We start from the raw sequence: 23,237 nt of genomic DNA on the forward strand, positions 1-23,237 counted from the left end.
GGCGTCCGCCTCTCCCCCATACCGCATCGGCCAATGCACCAGCAGTGTCCTGAAGTCATCAGTGGACAACAAGATATGCACCAAACGCACATGTGCGCGAGCACCAGCAACAGCCTGGAAAACACGAAGAGAGTGGGAGGCACACACATACACACAGTCGCACTCGCCCATGGGCCGTCGAAGCTTGGGGTAGTTCCTGTCCTACTCAAACGGTACCAGCGGAGCCGGCAAGTCGACCGTTGCCGCCGTTACCGCCACTCACCTCCAAGTACGCACCCTCTTCCCTACGCGTAAGGGGACTCGTCAAGTGATGGTGCTGCTGCGGAGAAGCAGCACCTGTGAAAGGCGGCGTTATATGGTAGCTGCTCCATGACGTCGGGTGCATTGTACGGGTCCTAGTGAGTGGCATGATGCGGCCGCCGACGCTGTCCGTGCTGCTCTCAACCGGAGCGTCCGCCCACGGGTCGCGGTACGCGGAGGGTGGCCGCTGTGATGCCGGTGTTGGAGGCATGAACGACCTGACCCAGCTGAGAGTAGTGTCGCCGCTACTGCAGCCTCTTGGTCCCCACGTGAATGCCGAGTGCCTCACGTGGCTCTCCGCTGCCGATGCCGCTTGAGGTGGTAGCAGCGGAGGTGGGTAAGGGGCGTAGCTCGGTCGGTGCTCCCAGCCGCGTGTCGCAGTAGGCAACTTTTCGCTGAATCCGTCAGCGACCGGCAGTGCATTGGCACCGAGCTCTTCGACGTAGGCGAAGGTGTGATGCAGCCCGCTCACGACCCCTCGCACATCAACATTTTGCAGGCCGGGCACGAGCTGATAGTGTGGGTGATGATGGCCCCCCGTGCACGGGAGCGGCGAGCGAGTCGGGAACGCAGCAGCAGCGCCGCCAGGTGCGAGAGCAGGCTGGTAGCCGCCGGCAGAAGCACCCGTCATATAAGGACCGTGGCCCGGAGAGGTGGGCAGAGCGCTTGCGTTCATCGCGGCCACGGGCACCCCGATGTGGCTCGAGGAAACCGTGCCACGCGTCGCGCCACTCACAGCAGACGCGGTTGAGCCCGTCGCGTTCGCCGCCCGGGTTGCCTCGCCGAAGCAGTAGACCTGCGCGTGGGAATGGTACCCAAACTCGGCAGCGTCGGCGCGGCAGCATGGCTGCGGGCACCACGGCTGCGGGCCCTCCATCACGACGACAGTGTGCTGCCGGCCGCAAGCGATGCTGCGAGCCACGCCGCCGGCCACGTACTCGAGACCGACGACCCGATACGGCGCGGTGAAAGCGTCGGGGCTGCCAGCGGTGGTGCCGCACTGCCCACTTGCATTGTCGCCCCAGCAGAAGACGGCACCGGCGGCAGTGAGGGCGACGGTGTGGAAGGAGCCGCAGGCCACATCTACTACACGGTGGCCCTCAAGCGCGCCGCGCACCAGCGTCGGCACGTAGGCGGGAGCTTTGGAGCCGTGCCCGAGACGACCTTGATACCCCACACCCCATGTAAAGAGCTCTCCGTGCTCGTTGATGGCGCCACTGTGCCACTGTCCGGCGCGGATGCGCACAATGCGCTCCAGCGCAGTCACGGCCGCGCCGCCAGGAGCGACTCGCTGCCTGCCCTTCACGGTGACCAGCTGCGGCGTCAGCACGACAGCGCGGCGCTCGTTGCTGAGGGACTCGCCAAGAACGTCGCGATAGCGACGCTCCACCTCCTCCGGTGTGCCGAGACCAACACAGTCCACCAGCCCCCAGCTGTACAGGGAGCCATCATCGCTTAGCGCCAGTGCGAAGAAGCTGCCGCAGCTCAGCTGGATGATGCGTTTGCCCTCCAGCGTGTCCACCAGCACGGGTGCGTCCACCTTCTTCGTCGGCAAGTCAAAGTGGGCGCGTCCGCGGCCACTTTGGCCGTGGTTGTTGTTGCCCCAGAAGTAGACGTGGTGGCCCTCCACAATCGCCATAGCGAACGCGTACCCGGCCGCCACGTGCACCGCCGGCAGCTGCTCAAACAGTGGAATCCGGCGTGGAATCAGCAGCTCCACCGGCACATCGGCACCATCCTGGCCGGTGCCGGTGCCACCGCCCACGCCACCACCTGCGGGGCTGCTGCCACCGCGCACGGCACAGCCACTTCCGCCGAGACCCAGCTGGCCCCACTCCCCGTTACCAAACGTGTATATGCTGCCGGTGTCGCTCAAGGCGCAGCTGTAGTTCGCCCCTAGCGCAATCTCGCACACCCGCACGCCGAACGGCGTCACTTGCGCCATGGTCGGCGTCGGCTCGTCTCGTGTGGCGTGGGTTCCCAGCTCCCCATTGCCGCCGGAGCCCCAGCTGAACAACATCACACGCCGTGGCTTCGCTGGACCGCGCAGCAGCCGCACTAGCCCCATCACGTTCAGATACTCCGCCATCGCCAGAACCCCGGCCACGCTGAGGTAGTGCGGGATCATGGCAGTACCGTGACGCAGGTAGTTCAAGATCGGCAAGAAGTAGTCCGCGTCCAGGTCAAGCAAGATGGCGTTGGCGCCGTCTGTGTCGAGGGGTATGGCAGAGGCCGTCTGCTGCGGGCTCACCGCCTCGCCGTCGCCGCCCTCCCCAACGCTGGCACCCACTGGCAGGCTGACTGCCGGCGGCGTGTGAGCTGCCACGTAGTCAGACTGCGACTCCCGCATCACGGAGAGCAAAGAATGCTGGTGCGGCACGTGCTGCAGCGACGGCGGTGGTGCGGCAAAGGTCGGGGCAGCGGAGGCGATAGAGTGGTGCGATGAGCGGTGGCATGTGTAAAGCTCAGAGAACGGGGAGGAGCGATCGCCGTCGCGTTGTACGCTATCATTGTCGTGCTGAGGCACATATTGCGGTCCATCCTCCGCGGCCGGTGACACCCCCACGTCTAGCGCTGCCTCTGTCGGCAGCGTCTGTGCGTCGCCGCCACCGCTCTCCGATGCGTTGTTGCGCAAGCCGTCTGCGTCGCGGCCGTCGGCGAGGTTGGCGGTGTGAGTGCGGTTGTCACGCCCTAGCGAGTCGCACCGAACTCCACCTTCGGGCGCCTCCTCCTCCTCGGGCGGCGTCGTGTCAGCGACGGCTCTACAGAGCCCCGACGTCTCCAGTGTTGTGATAGCTGCACTGCGATGTGCACTGCTCTTCTTCCCGGCAGCGATGTCACCCCGCCCTGGCGGGGGGACAAGGCACGCACACAGCGACGCCAGCACGCTGTCAGGATCCGCCATGAGTGTGCCGACGGTTGTTGTGATGAGCCGGCCGCCAACATTCAGCAGCACCCACTCCGACGAAGACGCCGTCGTAGCCACGCAGGGCGACTCTGTTGTACGCACCGGTTGAAAGTAAAAAGGACGCGGGAGAGCTGCAGACGGTGGTGATAGGCGCGCCTCCGCCGTTGTGTGTGACCGGCGAGGCGGTGGTGAGGCACACGATCGCCCAGGCGTGGCGGTACTCGTAGCGGCTGCAGCAGTATCACCGTCTGCACGAGGCGATGGCGAGGCCGGAGCCGGACGAGCATGCCGACTCGCAACAGCAGTCGTTGACGTGCTGTCACAAGCCTGTGTCGATGACGGCGTTGTGGCTGGCTGTTGCTGCCGTTGGCCGTGCGGCTGCAGAGGCAAAGGAGGCGACAAAGCGTCCGGCTGCCGCAACCAGCGAGCAGGCAGCTGCGCAGGTGGTGAGGATGTGGCGGCCGCAAACCTGTAGAAGCTCCCGCTCGACGCAGTGTGGCACATGGTCAAGCCACTTGCTGATGAAGGCACTCTAGTCAAGGCAGGGCCACCCTCCACCATCGCGGCTGCCGCAAAAGTTGATTCTGGAAACGGCGACGACGCGGCTGGGCTGATGGTATCGTGGTAGTCAGCGCTGTCCACGTGTAGCATGCCGCTCTGAACGCTGCTACTAGGGCTGCTCCTGCTCCTCGCGGTATTACTTTGACTGCTCCTTGTGCTGCCGCCAAAGTCAAGACGACTGATGGAGCTTGTCCCCGCGGATGCCATGACGGCCCACCCAATACGCCCCACGCGCGCTGCCTCGTTCTGCTGCCTCTTTCGTTGCTGGGACGCGCACCGCCCAGATGGAGCAACGCACAGGCGCAAGCGACGCTTGTCGAGCGCGAGTGGTGAAGGGGCGAGAAGCGAAAGGAAAGGGGGAGCGCGGGACACACTGGCGAGGAAGCGCGGACGGAGGAAACAGAAGACACGCCTCCGAGCACACACACACACGCGCGCGCGCAGATCCTGCGCAGACAATATGGGAAGAAGAGCAGAGGCGCGACACGAGGAGGAGCCCCCCACGGCGACGAAGAGGGGTACCGAGGGAGAAGGAGAAAGCCAAGTGAAGAGGAGGAGGTGGTGGAAGTGGCGGGCGGTGAAATCGAGCTGTTGAGTGCGTGCTGGTGTGCGTGTGGCTGACGCTGGAGGGAAGGGAAGGTGCACTGGGGGAAGGAGGAGCAGGAGGGAGGGAGGGGAAGGGGGAGGCAAGCGAGCGACGAAACAACAAGAAAAGAGAGCGGGAGAGAGGGCCACAGGCAAGTGCGCCCTCGGTTCGAATTGCCAAGTTGGGGCAGAGCGGCAGCAGCGTCCCACGCTGGGAGAGGAGGGAGGAGGGTGAGCGATCCCTCAAGTGGACTCCCGAGGTGGGGAGCAATACGTCGCAGAGCAGAGTGGGGAGTGGTGTAAGCGGTCAAAGATGCGAGCGAAGTCACGCCTTTCTTCGCTTGTGGGGGATGGGACGGGGGAGGGGATGGTGTTCGCTGTATAGTTGCGCGTGTGAGTCTCTGTGTGGCTGTATGGGGAGGGAGGGGGGCGAGTGTATCCGGTGGAAAGGATAGAGGAGACGCACGCCACGTCGGGCTGTGCGTACAAGAGCGAGGTGGCCTGGCTTTCGTTTTCTTCGGCCGCTGTGGCTTGATGTCACTTGTAATGTGTCCCTGGTGCTGACGCCGCCCGCCCTTCCCGTCAAACCTTCTGCTACTATGAAGCCGGGTTTGATGTTGAGTGCGTGTCAAGGCTGGATCGGTGGAGAGAGAGAGGGAAGGAGCAGGGGTTGGCGTTGGTGGATGTCCCTCAAAGCACCGGCAAAGGCCCCCTTCTCGTACCTCTCGTCTGCCTTTTGTTTCGCTTGTCTTTCTGTGGATGCGGCCGCCACGCCAACACATACACACAGAGAGACACACGCCCGCACACCGCTGGCACGCGGGATGCAGGAGTGAAGCAATGAGATCAGGACCAAAAGGAAATATATATAGATATATAGATATATAGATGTGTATATACCCGTATGAAGAATCACAGCTGCCAACGGGGATGAGCAACGCTGCAGCGCACGTAAAAGTGAAAGAGACAACAACAACAGAGGGTCAGAGCTATCAAGAAAGAAAGAGAGAGAATCGTCGTCGTCGTCGCATGGAACTGCGTTGGTGATGGTGGGCGTGTGCGCGAGAGTCTGTTCCCGCGACGTAAGGCTGTCGTCCGTCGTCAGGGAGAGAGGGAGGCGAGAGAAGAGAAGCGGATGACGTGTGCCGAAGCTGTGGCAGAGAAGTTACGCGCACATGGCGCAGTGGAAGAAGAAGGTGTGGAAGGGCGCAGCTCGTGACGTTCTGACCACCCCTCAAGTAAACACGCCGAGTTCTGTCGACGCAGGGCGAACACGGGCGCAGCTACTACCCCGTCCCGCTAGCACGCCCCTCCCTCCCCTCCTCCACAGACACACGCACACACCCATCGGTGCACAACAACGCAGCAGTGTTGTATCCTCTCCACTGTTTCGAGAGGGAGGAGGGAGTGGTATTATCAACGCATCAGTGCAGCACGCGTTGCGCGTTGTCTCCTCCTCCTTCACGCGGAGATGTTCCTCGCACCCTTCGCCCATGTCTGTTCCCTCGTCATCCTTTGCTTCTGCTTTCAACGTTAATCTTACGCAGGCGCGGTGGTGTCCATGAGCGTGTGTGTGTGTGTGTGCGCGCCTGCTTGCATATCTTAGTATGAGGGTTCCCTTTTCTTCTTCTTCACGTCGTCATCCGTCTGGTGGTTTGTGTGCAGCAGAGGGCGCTCCTGCGTTGCGTGCCTTGAAGCACGACGCGAGGGACGCATAGAAACCGACAGAGAAAAGGCGAACAAAAGACCGGGAGAAGAGGGCGTGGCATCACCGCAGACGGCTGCCGTGTCCTCTTGCTTCGTCAAGTAGCGTGTGTTGACGCCCTCCGTGCTGCTTGAGACAGGCTGTGATACTGAGCAAACGATAAGCATGCAGAGACGGCGGTGCCCCACGTGTTGGTCTTCGGAGCCCGCATGCCTACACGAGAGCCCTTCTTGGCTTCGTCTCTGCTGTCCCCTAACCCTGCCTCCCTTTCCCCTCTCAAACCCGCCCACCTGTCCACCTCATCTAGCGCCTCCCATCACCGACGCCATTCGGTGTGCCTGCATAGGTCCCCTTGGACTCGGCAACAACACGGTGCCGCGGCAGCAATGGAAGGCCCACGCAATAGGTAAGGAAAGCCAAAAGCCGAACACACAACGGCCTCTTGCACCCACGGCCTGACACCCGCTGGCGCAGACGTGGAAGAGCATGACACTGATGAGGAGCGAGAGCACGCGACGACGAAGCGCTTCGATTCAGGCGAGCAGGAGAGGCGAAGAATGGCGTGCGACGAAGTCGACGTGATCAAAGACATGAAAAAGAAACATCGCACGCACGCACGCACGCACGCAGGCGGCGGGAGCGAGAGCGACGTAGTTTGACTTCATGGCGAGGTGAGAAAAAGGGGGTTGGGCACAAAGAGAGCAGCGCACACACACACACACAGAGAAGTACACACAACAAGCCCCAGGTGACACGCGCGCTCACACGTACTGTCCATATAGGCGCGCACACACACACATCGGCATACGTGTATGTGTGCAGTACGTGTACACAGCACAGCATCCATGACGGAAGAGCACGCCTGCGAAGCGAGGGGAAGGAGGTGGTGGTGGTGAAAGACGGAAAAGACGCAAAGGCATCACAAACACCGGCCGCAGCCGATGTGCGCTGGCCCGTGTGCCTCCATCACCGTCCTATCGGCTTTCCATCTATTCCAAGATGGGCTTGCGATGCGTTAGGGTGCCACTGGGGGAGGGGGGTAAGAAAGCACATGCGCACTGGCACCCAGGTGCAAAAGGAGAGCTGGCGAACGATTCACTTCAGGGTCGCGGAGAGAGTGACGGAGTGCAGCGCACAGGTCTTCCGACCGCCTGTCTTCACATACACACACGCATACACACGCAAGGGCGCATACCCCCCCCCGCAGGCAACGAGGGAAGAGGACAGACGACGGAATGGGGTCTGGGGGGAGGTAGCGGCACACATCGATGCATCCCAAGGGGTGGCAGTGGCGGTGATGGTGGAGAGAAACGGCGTCATAGGGACGGATGAAGACGCAGTGACATGTGTACATTCACACGAGACACAGCAATGGCTTGCAACGGTGGAGGTGCTGTCGCAGAGTAGACGAGCGAAGGGGGAGGGGGGGATGTGGCGAAAACGGTAAGGAAAAACAGAGAAGGATGTATGGTGCGGGGTGGGAGGAAGAAGAACGTCGGGCAGAGCATGGCGTAGTGGCACGGGAGAGAGGGAGAGAGGGAGGGTATAATCTGGAAAGCTGCTGCAACATGACTGCACTCTCTCCTTTTGATATGGGGGGAGGAGAAGGGGGGTATCTCGCACGCAGGCACGCGGTGGTCCCCTCGATCAGCCCAGACCCCCATCCATTCTGCCTCCTCCTCATTCCCTCGCACTCACTCTCTCTTGCTGCCACCGCCTCTCTACTGAGCGCCGCTCTCGTACTTGGCCAGCTTTGCCTTCACCTCCTCCAGCTCCTTCTTCAGCGTGTCATAGGTGGGGCGGGTCACTTCACCCTGACGGAAGCCGTTCTCGATCATCCAGTTGACATCGGCGAACTTCCCCATGTAGTTGCGGATACCGTCCGCCATGAGCACGACGCAGCGCTGATCCGGGCGCAGGTCCTTGGCTGCCTCCACGACGCCGGCCATCGCGGAGCCGCTGCTACCGCCGACCAGCAGACCCTCCTCGCGGTGCAGCTCGAGGGCGAGGTCAAAACTCTCCTGATCGCGCGTCTTGACCCAGCGATCGACGTACTTACGCTCGCACACGTCCGGCACAAAATCATAGCCGATTCCCTCTACGTGGTACATGACAGGCTCGCCGGGGTGTTCGGGGTCCGCGATGATGCTGCCGACCGGGTCTACACCGACAACGATGACTTCGGGGATGAGCTCCTTCAGCTTCTTGGCCACTCCGGTGATCGTGCCTCCGGTTCCGGCGCAGATGACTACCATGTCGACCTTGCCGCCGCACTGGTCGTAGATCTCCTGACCAGTGAACTCGTAGTGCGCACCCGGGTTGCTGGGGTTCGTGTACTGGTCCAGCAGTACGTAGCCCTTCTCATCGCGCAGGCGGCGAGCGACGCCGATGAGGCTGTCCGGGTGGTCGTGCGGAAGAGACGTCTCCGTGCGGATCACCTCGGCGCCGAGGGACCGCAGCGTCGTCTCCTTCTCGTGCGACATCTTCTTCGGCATCGTAATCACCATGTGGTACCCGCGGATCGCGGCCGCCATGGCGAGGCCGATGCCAGTGTTGCCGCTGGTAGCCTCCACAATCACGGAGCCCGGCTTGAGCGTCCCGCTCTTTTCGGCGTCGAGTACCATCTGCTTGCCAATGCGGTCCTTCACGCTCCCGCCAGGGTTGAAGAACTCGCACTTGGCCACAACCTCGCACTGAATGCCGTGCTTCTGTGGGACACCGTTCAAGCGGATGCAAGGGGTGTTGCCGACCGCCTCGAGGGCGTTGGCCAAAATTTGGTCACGGGGGGCTGCGGATGTCATTATGATGAGAGACAGAGACAGGCAGAGGGAGAATGCGTGGGAAAAGGGGCCAAGAAATATGCTTCAAGAAAACGAAGAGGATTATAGAAGGCAATGACTGTTGCTGCTGACTGTGGGGTGTGTGTGGGGGGGAGGCAAACGATGTGGCAGACACGCAGGCAGTGGTGGGCAGCGGCATTAGCGGTGGAAGGACGGGAAAGAAGAGAGCAAAGGTGGACTCCAGTCAGGAAGGCACACCCAACTGTTCAGTTGGTGCGGGGTGGGGGGAGGACGCCGACCGGGAGACAAGAAGTGATAAGGCTTTCGACGGCGGGCAGTTCCCACGAGCGAGTGCACTGTGTGCATGTCGAAAGGGAAGAGGCAGGGAAGAGGCCTCGCACAGCATGTGGGTACGCCCACAAGCGTGTTGGGCATCCCGAAGGAAAGTTGACACACGTGTCTTCTGGTTAACTTCTTGGGATTTTGAGAATACATGTTCCAGCATCGACCCGCGTCAAGGACAGCTTCACCAAACGCGCACACGCAAGCATCACGAAGAAAATGGCTGCCGCCTACATGCAAAGCACAAAAGAAAAAAATGACGATCGATCCTCCATGCATGCATACGCTCACGGAGACAGCGAGAGAGAGGTACGCACATACATGTGCCCACGCAGCCGCCAATAGTCTCCTCTCTTACCCCTCCCCCTTTCACAGCCGCAGCGTTGCCTCACTTGAGAGACCAAGCGAGGTTGGCAGCGAGGAAGTTTGGGGGAGGGGGGATGCGATGTAAGGGATACAGTCGAGGACGTACGCAGCGGGACGGCAAATCAAACGGACAAGAGGGGGTGTACTCTGTGCGCAGAATGACACGCACTAAACCATGACGCAGTCCCGGGGAGGGAGGGGGGAGAGAAGAAGGGGACGCGGCGTCTAGTCGTATACGTGTGCGTGTGTGTAGCGGCCGTGGCGACATCACTGCATCGTTCCGAAGGTACGCGAACTCACAAGACAGAGCAAGATACAAAAGAACGGAGGAAGGGGGTGGGGGGAAGCAACACGGATTTAAACAGAAACGACTCGTGAAGCGTGGCGAGGAGAGGGAGAGGGGGACAAGGAGGGAGTCCGACGTCCTTATCGCCGGCACACGTGTGCGCGGCCAGAGGATGCAACCATCATCATGAAAGAAAAGGGCGCGGAAGAGAAAAAGCACAGACGCACACATGAAGAATACGCATAAGGAAAGACGGAGTGCAGCCCGACGCGAAACGTAACACAGGGGTGAGATCGGATAGGGAGGGAGCAAGAAGCATACACAGACACCCAGACACATACATACATACACGGACGAAGGGGTTAGTGGGGAGGTGGAGGAATCCTATCGCTGTCGATGCTCCGGCTCTCGTCCTTGTTCGCTTTCGATCACCTCTACCTCTGTCTCGGTGCCTGTCCTCTTCCTCTTGCTGCTCCTTTTCCGGGCTCCCTTTGTCGGGCGCTTCTTCTCGGATTGCATTCCGCAACAACGAAACACCGAGCACAAACGTATGGATAGATAGATAGGCATGCATGCATGCATGTATATATATATATATGTACATCTACATAGAACTATGCATGCATATATATATACACATATGCACATACACACACATATATATATATATATATATATACATCTAGCGTGGCCACCGTGTGCTCCCTCCCGCTACCTCTCCCTCGCCCTCTGTCTGTTGTGTACTTGTCTGCTCCATGTACATGGGCAGCAGATGGACTGCTGGTGGGAAGGGGGTGAAAAGGGGGTAGGTAGAGGCGTGTTGTAGGCTGACGTCAGCGCACGAGACGCACACACACACAGAGAGAACGACACCGAATCAACGGTGCTCGCTTGTCTTTGGAGAGAGAGGGGGGGTACCCTCCCTTTGTTGGTTTATGCATATACATCAAAGTCCGCCACACCCATGCCGGTCTCTGTACATCAACATATGCACAAAGAGCCGTAGAGAAAAATACATGTTTTACGTTGGTGTTATGTACATAAGCCCTCGCCGTGGGGACGCAGCGCGGACGCAAAGGTGCATCGTCACCACCGCCTCGACGAACCCATTAAGCCGCACAAATTGTGGCGGGCACCGGCTGGTTGGCCCTTTAAGACGGATTCGTTCTTTGCTGCTGCTGCTGCTGCTGCTGGAGGCGATTGAACTCGACGGCACGGTTCAGCAGCACCTTGTAGTCCTGTGTCCTCGCCTCCTGCTCAGTGAACTCGTTCTGCTGCGCGGCTAGGAGGGCACGATAGCGTTCCTTGGTGTCCAGGTGCTGCGTCCCTGAGGGACTTCGACACAGCTGCTGCACCGCCGCCTGCCGCGCCTCCTCCTCGTGGGGAAGCGTGAACTTCACAACTTGAATACCGGAGGCGCTGGGCGTGAATGCGTCCTCCGTGTTGTGCCCCGGCGCCGACGCTCGCCCCAAGGCGGCAATGCCGGCTTTCCCGTGCGCCGCGTCGTCCTCCTTCACCGTCACCGGTACGGCAGCTGCGGCGCCGGTTGCTGCTGTTGTCGCGTGCGCCACCGCCGGTGTCTTAGATGCCTCGAACGCATTCGGCGACGCGGGCGCTGGGATCCGTGCAGCTCGAGCCGCTTGCATGAATCGATTGTGCTCCTCCATGCTGCGGCGACTGGCGTCTTGCAGCAGCTGCTGCTCCTGCAGCATAGCACGCAGAGAAGGCTGAGAAGGCGCGGCGGCAGCCGAAGTAGACGGCCTAGGCGGCGAGCGCGGAGGCGATACGGTGGAAAAGGTGCCGGAAGCGCTGGGTTGGCTTTTTCCAATCACGGGCGGCGTCGCCATCTGTGTCGTGTGCGAGAGACGTGACTGGCTCTGCAGTTGCAAGGCGCGACGTGTGTTGTTCTTGCTCTGTTCCGACAACATATTCCGCAACACCTCCATATCATCCCTGCTCATGGCACTCTCCACCGGTCGGGGCTCCGACGTGGGGGAGCGGGGCTGGGTTTGCATGAGTATGCTGCGCTGTCGGTTCGCCTCTTCCCTCGCAGCCACACCGAGTAGCGGCTCGTGCACCGGCGACGGCGGCGCGCGGTCGTCGGCAAGGAGGGAAACGCTGCTGGGGCGTGATTGACGGGTATGGGAGATGCTAGTATTGCTGCTGTTGCTGCTGCTGCTGGGCCGACTCGCCTCTCTCGCGTCACCGCCACTCGTGGCCGCCCCTGCCGCAGCGACAGATGCGCCGCCTGCTTTAGCTGGCGCCCCGGGCAACGATGTCCGCAGCGCGTTCGCGACGCCGCCTTGATCGAGCAGGCGGCTCCCATCCTTGTTAAGGATGCTGAACACAGGCGTCCTGCCAGGCACGGCGGACTTCTTGGCCGACACAAGAGAGGGCAGGGAGCTGCTATCCGATAGAGCCGAGCCGCGGGCGCCGTTGCCGCCGCTGCGGACGGGGGTTCCCGATGGCGGGGTCAGACGCACGATGCTGCGACGCTGCGGCTGCTGTGGTTCCGGGGGAGGGGGAGATAATACGGCGGCGGAGAAAATGCTCGTCACGGAGCCACTAGGGTTCGTGGCGTTGGCGCTGAGCTTCTGCGCAGGAGGCTTGGCAGCTGCTGCTGAAAGACTGCGAGGAGATTGTGAAGGTGCTGTGGTATGCGCACCAGTCGCATGCGCCTTGAACGGCACTGCCGGATGCGGGGTGCCGCTCCACGGCAACTTTGACGCCTGAGCCAGCTGCTGTGCCTCACGCTGCCGCCTATCTTCGAGGATGACGCTGCGACCAACAAATTTTTGCAGAATTTCCTTCCGCGACATTTGAACCTCGGCGACCGCAATATCATGCGCGAGCTGGTTCGACACGCGGCGGATCTCTGCGGCCGCCTCGTCTTCGAGAGCGGCCACTGCGCTGTCCGAGGTGATGCCATCAACAACGCGCCTCGAAGTTGGCGGATGCGGCTGAGTCGGCGGCTGTGCGGGGATGGTGCTTGCGAGACCTTCCACCGCTACCGCACCTGGTGTCGTTTGCTTTCCGCTCGCATCGCCGGCGGCTGCCCACGGCGCCGGGCGCGCCGTGGCGCCCAGCGAGCTTATGCTGTCGTTCAGCGGAGGAGAACCTGAATGCAAAGTAGATGGCGCCGGAAGAACATGCCTCAGGAGAGACTCGGAGTGATACGAGATTGGAGATCGCTGCCGCCTTGAAGGAGACTGAGCGCGAGGTGGGGGGAGCTGATGCTCCGGTGGAGGGGTTGGGACCGCAGCGGGGGTGGCCTGCATCCCCATCAAAAGCGTAGTGGTGGTCACGCCTCCTCCAGTGCTCGGAGCAGAAGAGTCGATCGGTGCGGTCACCGATGACGCATTACCCGCTCCCCGGGTCCCCGGTGTGACAGCGTCGCCAGTAGGCGAGACAGTGGAAGCAGCGCCAGCCGTTGATGGCAACTCGAGAACGAATCGGGCATCCGCCACATTATGCTCCGCCAGAACGCTTTGAATCGCCGCCATGAGGTCAGAGACGTCATCTGTCTTCTTGGCTGCAGTGATGGTCGCAACACCGGCCGCGGCAGACAGCTGGGACGACGGGGTTGGCACCGGTGGCGAAGACATCCGTTTGCAGCTTCCCGCCTCTCTGCCGTTGGATATACTCTGTGGTCACCGGTGTGTGTGTGTGTGTGTGTGTGTATCGGGTAGGGGGGGATGTGTGGTGCAGCTCAGGAGGAGGCAGACTAGGTGCGTGCGTTGTCCTCGTTTTCCCACACCTCGGGTGACAGGTCAATGTATCCTTCCGTGACACGCGCAGCGGGCTAATACACTCGCCCACGCACCCACGTGAACAAAATGCGCGTGATAGAGAGAGGGAGACGAGAAGCACAGGAAGAAAGAGATCCTGCATCCGCCGGGGTGCTGCTGTGCGAGACGACGAGCTCCACGACTGTCGATGTATGTGTTTGGTGATCGGGAGCGGGCGAGCGGCGCTTATCAGATCAAAGACAGAGAGAGGGAGGTGCAGAAGACTTGTGAGGCTCAAACACAGACGTTCATCCGTACGCGCAGTCGCACACGCATGCACAGAGAGAGGGGCGCCGGTGGTCGTAAGCCACCGGCAGATCCCCATACCCACCTATCCCTGTACACGGCGACGAAGCACCACCGGTGGGGAGAGAAAGGGGAGAGAAGGGAGAGAAGGGGCCGGTTGCACAGTCCCCCCGATGCTCTTCCACCACGAGACCTAATCCCGCCACACCCGCCCCCCCACACACATACATGCATACACTTGCATGCATACATACATACTCGACGACTTTTGGTACACGCACACACACACAGAGAGAGGGCCAATCAACGCGTACATCCACAGAACGGAAAAAATGGGTGCGACTACTTCTTGGGCGGCGCGGCGTCCACCTTCTCGTCCAAGTCACGGCAGTACGGACCTGGCGGTTCCTTGAACAGGAGCGACGTGCGCCCACCGGCCGGCTCAGCGTACTTGCGATCTGGACGCTGCGGGCCGATTTTGAAAGGCTTTCCACTACGGAGGTTCTCCACGAGCGTCTTGATGCTCTCCCACGTTAAGTCCTCCATGTAGTCGTACGAGAAGTTGGGCGGGTTGCTGTAGTCGCTCACCACCAGCATTGGTGCATTCACGCACGCGCCAAGACACTCCATCTCGCCAATCGTGATAAGGCCGTCGCTCGTCGTGCCGTGCATGCGCACGTTCAGGTAGTGCATGGTGCGCTCCATCAGCTCGTCGGCGCCGCACAGCATGCACGGGGTGGTGCGGCAGAATTGGATGTGGTACTTACCAACCGGATGCCGGTTGAACATGGAGTAGAAGGTGACCGTCTCGAAGACGTGCATCGGTGGCACTTCGCAAATCTTTGCTATCTTGTACATCGCCGTCACCGGGATGTACCCGCCCTGCTGCTGCTGGGCGAGATGCAGCAGCGGAATGGTGGCCGAGATTCGCCTGCCGCGTGGGAACTTGGGCAAGATCTCGTTGTGAATCTTCTCGTAGCTGGCTGTGGTGAAGTCCCACGGAATGCGTGTGTTGTCGTAGTCCGTGTTCAGGTGACGCGCCTCACCGTGGACGGCGCAGGCGTTCGTAAGGAGCGCCGCGTTGGTGGACAGGTAGCTTGTCATCGGCGCCACCGCGGTCGCAGAAGCAGAGGCAGCAGCGACGCGGCGCATCGCGGTCAAGGTTGGCTGGCTAAGACGCAGCATCGGACCCCGAGCATCCGTGTCGACGGAAATAATAAAAAAAAAAAAACGAAGTGGTCAGTAGAAAACAAGAGCGGGCTACGGGAGGGGAGGGGGCAGCTGGTACGAGTCCTAAACTACTACTTCCACTACTAGTGATCACGATAGACAAGGAGCACAAAACCGCAGCAGTGAAAGGGGGTGTCAGCGTGGAGGAGGAAGAGAAGAGGGGAGCGGCACCGCTCGCAATCACGCAAACTCCCAGATACGCGCTGCAGCTGCGCGACAGCGGTGGCAATGATGAGAAAGGTGTGTGTGTGTGTGTGTTCAAGATATCTCAAACAGATGCAAGACCACTTTTGCGCACGTCGGCTGCGCTTGCGGTGCACGACGGTGCGAGCTATCGGTGCCTACGGCTGTTCGGCGGATGCGCCAGTGGTGGCGGCCTATTAGCGAGGAGAGGTGTGGGGAGGGACCGAGTGCGGCATAAAAGAAAAAGATGGAAAGAAAAGGCAGGAGGCCAGCGCATACATGCACACGTGCGCGCGTGCGTCCACAGCGCACGCGAAACAGGCGTGCAGTGCAAGAAGAGGCGAATTCGAACGCCTTCTTTGCTTCACCTCTCCACCTCGCGACACGTGGTGGCGGCAGTGGGAAGATGAGGAGAGGGAAGGGGGAGGGGGGCTCTGTGCACGGGGCACCGAGGGGACAACAAGAAATACAGAGATGAACGTGAGATGTGGGGAAGACCTCAAAAGGCTGAGGGCCCCTTCACTGCCCCTCCCCCCTACTCCCTCCCTCCCTCCCACCACCACCTTCATAGTCCTCTACCTCCTCTCTCGCCAACTTGCCAAGACGGCCACGAACACGGAAGACCGCCGTCTGCAGCTTGCGAAGAAGGGGCAAACCGCGCTGGATAGAGAAAAGACGGGCTCGTTCTCTCTGCGTCACTACGTGTACGTGTGCGAGTGCAGGTTGACTCACGTCTACGCGGCCGTCCCTCCCCCCGCCGCTCGCGTGACGTGCGCACGCCCTTCTCTTCTCTTCTGCGCTACACTTCTGCTTTCTGCACGCATCACACGCACTCGAATCCGCACATGCGTCTTTACCACGCACACGCACGCACGTGCGGACGTAACAGGAGCCAACACGATGCATCCATCGCGGCTTCGTACAACTCTAGAAAGAAAAGAAAGCGAAAGAAGGAAAGGGAGAGGAGGCGAAGGGGAGGGGGGAGGAGGGGGGAGCGAGCGAGTTTAGCCAGCGGCGGTGCAGCGGTACGCCCTACATGGTGTGGGTGTGGGTGTGCCGTTTTCGCGTGCATGTGCCATGTGGGAAGAGCGAGATGATGTAAAAAAAAGGAAGAGCTGCATCGCGCACGCCACACAAGACGAAGGAGAACACACGTAAAGGAGAGCAACGAGTCCAGCAGCAGCAGCCTTCCCCGATGCACACTCATCAAAGCCACCACGGCGCCGGCTCGTACTCTTTTCCCCTCTGCCTCTGCCGCCTTCGTTGCCACAGCACAAATCGATCGCTCTCCCCTCTGCATACACGTACACAGTTCAACCATCACGGAGGTCGTACCCGGAGAGACGCACGCTCGCACGCACGCACAGGGAGGCAACCACGCGAAAAAGGGAACACATTCCGCGTTATATAGAAACCGAAGAAATGAGGCATCATCTATGTCGAACGGTTGGAGCAGCCCTCCTGAAGGCTGACGGACGCTCAGGGAGAGAGGGAGGTAGGGTGTGGTGGGGCGGGGTGGGAAGGGGGAGGGGGGGGGCAGAGAGGGCAAACGTCTAGCAGCGCAAGAAAGGGAACACAAGCTCCATCCGTCCCCCCCCCACCCCACCCATCCACAGGTTGTGGGCAGATCTGTGGCACAGGCGTGAGCTGCGGAAAGGAAATGCCCCGAACGGAGAAGCAGCGCGTGCCACACACAGCTTTGGCCTTTTTCGCACACACGCACACTCGCCCGCGTCTTCCCCATCCCCCTCTGCCTCGACGGGCATACAGACGGAAGCCACTCACCGGTGCTGCATGGCGCCACTGGACACACACACACCTTCTGCTTGCCTGCCCTCCTGGTTGTCTAGTTCTACCCCTCCACCACCGCCCTCCACAACGCCCACTGAGCTCACCGCCACCACAACAATACGAACACGGAAACTAAAGAACCTGTGCGGCTACATCATCCGACCCGCTCTCCCGTGTAGACGTCGACACACCAAGTACATGCGTGAGGACATGTAAGGGGGACGCACCAGCACGTCTGCCCGTACACATACACGCTCGGTGTAATGCCTCCATGCAACATGGCGGGGGAGGGGAGGGGGCGGAGTCTACGCGGCACGCTTGGCGCTCTTCTTCTTGGACTTCTTCTCCAGTGCTTTGTGCACATTCGGCACCACGCCACCGCGCGAGATGGTCGCCTTCACTACCTGGTTCAGTTCCTCATCACCTCGAATGGCAAGCAACAGGTGGCGTGGCTTGATGCGCTCTGTCTTCTGAGCCTTCGCCGCCGCGCCGGAAAGCTCGATCACCTCCGTCGTGAGATACTCCAGCAGAGCGGCGCAGTATATAGCGGCAGATGCACCGCAACGCTGCTTGCGGTAGAGACCATCCTTCAGGCGAGAGTGAATGCGACCGACCGGGAAGTTCAACTCTGCGCGCGCGGCACGCGACATGCGGTCACGACGCCCTGCCTTGCCGCCAGTCTTCCCACCGCGCTTACCCTTACCTTTACCCTTGCCCTTGCCCTTTCCACCGAGCTTGCCACCCGAGACGATGCTGGTCTGATCGGCCGTCGCAGAGCCAGGCCCCATCATCGGCGGCTGCGCCTGCAGGCCGGTAGATTCCTCGCCGGTGTACGACATCGTGTTGGGATGTGCTGTGGGGGGATTCGAAGAGGAAAACAGGGAAAGCACGCGTGCCTGGCTAGGTTGTCTTGCCTCTGTGGAAGCCCGTGCGCGTGCGCGAGGTGATCTGGCGGCACGTAAGCGCACACGCAGCAAGGGAAACGGAAACAAGATGAGGGAGGTGCTCTTCCGGAAGGAAAGGGAAGAAAAGTAAGCGTGTGGTAAGATCGTTGGGTGTGGGGTGCGGTGTGCCGAAGAAGTGGCGGGATGTGTGTGCGTGGTGGATCTATGGATGTGTGGTCGGGAGGTAGAGACGGACAGAGCACGAGAGATGGACTGCGTGGCAAACCCATGAGAACAGAGCGAACGAAAAATGGGAATGAAGAAGGGGGGAAGCGAATAGAGAGAGATGAAGATGGAGAGCCGAAAACATGAAGATGTGCAAGACGAGCAGCCAGGGAAGAGAGGGGAGGGGATGGGGGATGGGGGATGGCGCTGTCATTGCACAACGCTCTCCCCTCTCCTCCCCTCCCCTCACCTCTTCTCGAAACAGAAAAAAGCAAAGGACTCTACGCCCCCTTCATGTGCGTCGGTCGACGTGTCATGGCGGAGAGCAGCCGACATCTGTGCTTCCTGTGCGCGCAGGAGCGTATATATATATATATATATATACATGTATACATATGTGTGTGTGTGCACATGTATGCGTACGTGTATGTATCTGAATATGTCTATGTGTCTATGGGTGTGCTCACATGTATGCGTTCCCGTTGCTGCCGCTCTTCCTTTAGTTCGCCCTCCTCCCTCCACCTCCCGCCCGCGTTGGCCTCGCACCGGTGCGCGGCGAAACCCGCAGTGGCAGGGGTAGGGGAAGGGGGGCATGGCCGTGCGAGGGAGCAGCTGAAAGACCCCCCCCCGGAGGGCAAAAGAAGAGCGGCTGAGAAAACGAAAAAGAAAAGTCACACGTCATCCGCTTCAAGCTGCGCGAGAGGGAGGGCCAGAGGCGCACAACTGAGTGCGCATGCGCCTTCGGTACAGACGGAGGCGGGCAATGTTGCCGACGCTGCCAACCTCCTCTTGCATCTGCATCTCACACACGCCGACGGCGGGCCTCGTGCCGCTCGTGGCAGGCCCCGCACCAAACCTGCACTGGAAGTTCGAGGCCACTGCGCCTCCCTCCAGCGCTACGATCGCGCACGAGTGTGTTCGCGCTGGGGTCCAGCACATTGCACTCATCTTCCAAGCCGAATATGACACAGGCCGAGGCGCCGGCGAGCAGGGCGCAGGGGTAGTGGTACTGCTGACCGCAGCTACTCTCGCCACGCTCCGTGCCCTCGCACGTGCGCAGACCCGCCCCAAAAGGAAACGAACGGGAGTTAGAGGCTAGCAGCGGTGCACCGTCCTCGCACAGCGCGCAACGCGGTGTCATCAGCGGTCCTTCTGCGCCGCTTCCACCAGAGGTCTGAGCGCGTTGCCACAGCTCACTCTCTGCATCCGAGTCCCGTTGATGCACGTGACACAAAGTCGCGGCCAGCAGCTGCCAACGAGCCACGCGACCTGATGTGCGCGCCGCGAGAACCTCCAATGGATCCTGCAGCGGCACCGTCATGTGCAGCGATGCGGTCGTGCTGGGGACGAAGTACACCCCAGCAGCAGCGGTGGCGGGAAGGTCTTCGAGAGAGGTGTTTGTGAAGAAGTCTAGAAGTCCAGCCCACGCCAGACAATTGTGGTGAGCCACGCCCGTAAAGTGGTGCGCTGTCACCTCGCCACGACAAGGACAACAGTAGCTCCCCTGCACCGCGTCGAGTTCGGTTGTCGTGTACTCACCTTCGCACGTCGGCACCCGTGATCGTGCGCTGTTGGTGCTATGCTCCTGCACCTCGCAGCACACACCCCACAACGGCCCCAGCAGCAGCGAGAGGCTCTCCTCAGTCTGCATAGCCAACTCCGCTGGATCGCAGTGCGCCGTCGGGGATCGCAGGAGTCGTTGCAGACGCTGTCGCACCACCGTGCGCTGCACCACGTCAAGGCCACAGAGGGCACAGCAGCCGAAGCGGTGCCAGAGTGAGGCGGCCGTGCCAGCGGAGACGGCGAGCCACGATGAGGCTGCTGTTGACGCGGCCTCCGTCTTTGCTCGGCCTGCCCCATCAGCTACTCCAGCTTGTCGTGCCAGAAGCCGCGCTGCAGGCGGGGTAAGCGTGCAGTGTATCACTCCCCGGCCGCGTCTCCACAGGCTCAGCGCGGATGCTGTCTTGGAGTTCGATAAATGTTCAGAAGCGAGTACTCTTGACGATGCCTGATCACTGAGATGTATGGTACTCGCCGCCTCTACAACCCCAAATGCTGTGAAGGGTGGCGGGCTCAGCCGCGGCGTCGAATCGAGCTGATCAACGTGGTCCGCGATGTGGTTGCGCATCAGCTGAAAGGGGGTGGAGAATGGCGCTGGTGAGGGCGACAGTGCCGGAGGTGGTGTGGGTGTCGGCGGTCGATCCTGGCCTCGTCCAAACGCGCTGCTATCCCCCACACGATGCGCGACGGCAGACGGCAAAGATGTGGTGACCTGAGCGATGATCGAGTGGCGCGGTGCTTCGCCCACGACCACAGCACCCTCTCCCACCACCAACGGTGGTGGTGAAGGTGACTCACTGTGCAGTCGCTGCGTTTCGCCGGCTGCAGCACGCAGAAGCTCTGGTAGACTCGCGTGCTGAGCATGATTTGCGGTGCTGCCCTCGGTGACAGTGGCTGGATTCGCGCCACGATGTGGTGCCTGAGGCTCACGCAATGACAAGAAGGGCCGCTGTTCCGGCGGTGGTGACAGTGACGAGCGACGCGGCCGCGGTGCCTGATGCACCCCTTGCGTTCCCTCAAGCGCGTCGTCTCCTGTGGCGCCTCGATGCCGCTTCATAGAGGAGTCGTGGTCGCTGTGAGAGAGCGGCGTTGCCGCGTTCTGCACGGATGATCGCAGCTGACGCCCGCTGGCACGCAGCCCCACCTCACGCGTCAGCACACAAAAGATGGACAGCTGCGGCAGCGGTGCACAGTGGCGCAGGTTTGGCACCGCTTGATTGCACAGCGGGCACCGCGGGCGTGCTGCGATGCAGCGGGTAGCGCAGGCGCGGCACAGGATGTGGCCGCAGGGGAGGCATACCGGCTTCGTGAACACGTCGAGGCACACACGGCACACGCAGTTGGCATGCGTGGACTTCAGTAAAGGTACGGCGTCAGTCATGGTAACAGGCATATCCGTGCGAGCTCTCGACTGAGAGGTGCCGACGCAGCTCAATCCGATGGAAGGGGGAGGGGAAGGGGGGCAGCTGCGCAAGGATCTGTGTGCCATGTGTGCCAGGTTGGATCTATGTCAACTCTGCGCTAGTAGCAAGATAATAGTCAGCGCAGGAGCGAGAGGCAGCTGGAGGGGTGGGGTGTGCCAAGGCAGAGATGGGGCAGGAAGAAGCGGAGGAGCACGGCGAGCAGAGGGGGGTGGAGGGGCACCGGTGACACGACGCTCTGTGCGGTGGCGATATACTGCTCGGCTCTCTCGCGCGCTCTCGAGCGTCTTTCTCGTGTAGACCGCTATCGTCTCTGTGAAATGCGCAGTGCCTTCATGCGCACGTGCGAGCAGCAGGCAAGCACACCGACACGCGCAGCGAAGCGAATGCATGTGTGCGAGGGAGGAGAGGAGGGGAGGGGGAGATGGCGAAATTCGAAAGAGAGGATCTACTCGGGACAGGAACAAAAGACAAAAAGGGGAACGGTCAAACGGCCCTGTGCCGTGCCGCTGCCCGAGACGTGCGTGCGCGCACACGTGCCTATGAAGGTCAGCCGTTCCTCCTTCACTTTTCGACCGACGCTGCGGGTCACCCCCTCGCCCAGTGAAGCGGGTCGGGAGGGGATCGGCATCCTCTGGACAACCTCGACGCGACAACATGTAAAGCGGTCTCCATGCCATCAACAGGCGTCTCCGCACAACGACGCCACGGAAAACTCAGAGAGGGGAAGAGCACACACACACAGGCTCTTCAGTCAGCGTGCTCAGCTCCCCAGTGCATGGCCCGTACAGTGCGCCGTGTATCTATGACCTTACGTGAGTTGTGTTTCGAGGTTACTCGTGTCCTGGGCATCGGCAGCTTGGCGCGTCTTTTGCCCTGAACACCCTTTACCGGCCGCCGCCTCCTCCCGCCGCCTTCTTGGCCTCGAGGCGCTTGCGGCGCGCGGCCCGGTTGCGCATCTTCTCCCGCTGCAAGTGAACCTTGATCGATGCAGCCATCATTGAAAATCCACTCTTGAGCTGCCCCAAAGCGGAGTTGGCGGAAGCCGCAGAGGCAGCATTTGTACCGGTGCCACCTGCCGCCTCGATGAAGCGCATGAGGAAGATGTTGTTGCTTCGGATGTACGTGGCACCGATGTAGCGAGGCCGCGGCATCAGCTCACTAGTGCTCTGCATCACGTCTGCATCCTCTTCCACCACGCCTTGGAGACTGCTTGCGATGAGCCGTGCCTCCCGCTGCGACTTTTCACGCAATACAGCCCGCTCCACATCAAAACTGCGGGCTCGTCGCACCAGCGCCTCGTTTAGCATAACGTTGTAGCAGTCATCAATGTGGACCAGCTTGCCTGCGTAGACGTACCCCTGCCTCGTCTCCACCTCCACCTCCATGCTGCGAGACGGGTCACAGCTTAGGCTGCTCGTCAGCAATGCCGAGTCGCACTCGCCCTTGTCGTTAGTGCCGTCACTTGCCTCCACAGCCAGCCCGAGCGCCCGCATGAGCACCGCCGCCGGCGCCGGCACGCCTTTCGACCTTTTCTCCGAGTCAAGGCTCGCGCTACCGCCACCGGTAGCGGCTGCAACACCTCGAGCATCAGTGCCAGTCGAGGATTCGTCGGCGGTGCCTCGCACGTGCTTCTTGGACTTGTCAGGGACTGTAACGCTGGTCGTCTTCGGTCGACGGCGCCTTTGCGTCGACGGCATTTGCCGATCGATGACAGCAGCGGACACAGCCAACAATGCGGCGAAACAAATATGTGTGCACAGGAAGAGGCCCGGAAGAGACGATGCGCAATGGCGATGTCCTGCGTTGTGCGTGGGCGTGAAACGGTGCCGGTCATGCGCGTTGGCCACGTCGTCGAGAGCATCATGAGAAGAGGAGGAGATAAAGCCAAAAGAGAGAAAGCGGTGGAGTGCCACGGAGGATCAACAGAGCTGAGGAAGCAACGCGCAGGAAGGCCACACGTCTGTCGCATTAATTCGATTCCAATGTGAGCCCACTCCGCTGCCAGACAACAGGAGGTCCACACCTCCGCCCTCGAGACACCCCGGCCCTGCCACAGGCCAGCCGTCGCGTGGC

General features: G+C 61.1%; 7 protein-coding genes across 7 annotated transcripts; all 7 read right to left on the bottom strand.

Moving 5' to 3' along the window:
• Positions 1 to 205: 205 nt before the first annotated feature.
• Positions 206 to 3,712, bottom strand: LMXM_17_0240 (conserved hypothetical protein; the record flags this gene model as incomplete). The annotated part of the gene is made up of 1 exon (XM_003873837.1): positions 206 to 3,712. The coding sequence occupies one exon, from the start codon at positions 3,710 to 3,712 to the stop codon at positions 206 to 208; it is 3,507 nt and encodes a 1,168-aa protein (XP_003873886.1).
• A 4,068-nt stretch (positions 3,713 to 7,780) lies between these two features.
• LMXM_17_0250 (cystathionine beta-synthase) lies at positions 7,781 to 8,860 on the bottom strand (the record flags this gene model as incomplete). The annotated part of the gene is made up of 1 exon (XM_003873838.1): positions 7,781 to 8,860. The coding sequence occupies one exon, from the start codon at positions 8,858 to 8,860 to the stop codon at positions 7,781 to 7,783; it is 1,080 nt and encodes a 359-aa protein (XP_003873887.1).
• Positions 8,861 to 10,984: 2,124 nt separating this feature from the next.
• On the bottom strand, positions 10,985 to 13,336 carry LMXM_17_0260 (conserved hypothetical protein; the record flags this gene model as incomplete). Its single annotated transcript, XM_003873839.1, has 1 exon — positions 10,985 to 13,336. The coding sequence occupies one exon, from the start codon at positions 13,334 to 13,336 to the stop codon at positions 10,985 to 10,987; it is 2,352 nt and encodes a 783-aa protein (XP_003873888.1).
• An 873-nt stretch (positions 13,337 to 14,209) lies between these two features.
• LMXM_17_0270 (NADH-ubiquinone oxidoreductase, mitochondrial,putative) lies at positions 14,210 to 15,019 on the bottom strand (the record flags this gene model as incomplete). The annotated part of the gene is made up of 1 exon (XM_003873840.1): positions 14,210 to 15,019. The coding sequence occupies one exon, from the start codon at positions 15,017 to 15,019 to the stop codon at positions 14,210 to 14,212; it is 810 nt and encodes a 269-aa protein (XP_003873889.1).
• Positions 15,020 to 17,376: 2,357 nt separating this feature from the next.
• Positions 17,377 to 17,910, bottom strand: LMXM_17_0280 (putative histone H2A; the record flags this gene model as incomplete). The annotated part of the gene is made up of 1 exon (XM_003873841.1): positions 17,377 to 17,910. One exon carries the CDS (start codon positions 17,908 to 17,910, stop codon positions 17,377 to 17,379), a length of 534 nt encoding a protein of 177 aa, XP_003873890.1.
• A 1,072-nt stretch (positions 17,911 to 18,982) lies between these two features.
• LMXM_17_0290 (conserved hypothetical protein) lies at positions 18,983 to 21,133 on the bottom strand (the record flags this gene model as incomplete). The annotated part of the gene is made up of 1 exon (XM_003873842.1): positions 18,983 to 21,133. The coding sequence occupies one exon, from the start codon at positions 21,131 to 21,133 to the stop codon at positions 18,983 to 18,985; it is 2,151 nt and encodes a 716-aa protein (XP_003873891.1).
• Positions 21,134 to 22,048: 915 nt separating this feature from the next.
• LMXM_17_0300 (conserved hypothetical protein) lies at positions 22,049 to 22,657 on the bottom strand (the record flags this gene model as incomplete). The annotated part of the gene is made up of 1 exon (XM_003873843.1): positions 22,049 to 22,657. The coding sequence occupies one exon, from the start codon at positions 22,655 to 22,657 to the stop codon at positions 22,049 to 22,051; it is 609 nt and encodes a 202-aa protein (XP_003873892.1).
• Between the last annotated feature and the right edge of the window lie 580 nt (positions 22,658 to 23,237).

This window comes from Leishmania mexicana, chromosome 17 (assembly GCF_000234665.1).
Source record: "Leishmania mexicana MHOM/GT/2001/U1103 complete genome, chromosome 17".
Taxonomy (NCBI): domain Eukaryota; phylum Euglenozoa; class Kinetoplastea; order Trypanosomatida; family Trypanosomatidae; genus Leishmania; species Leishmania mexicana.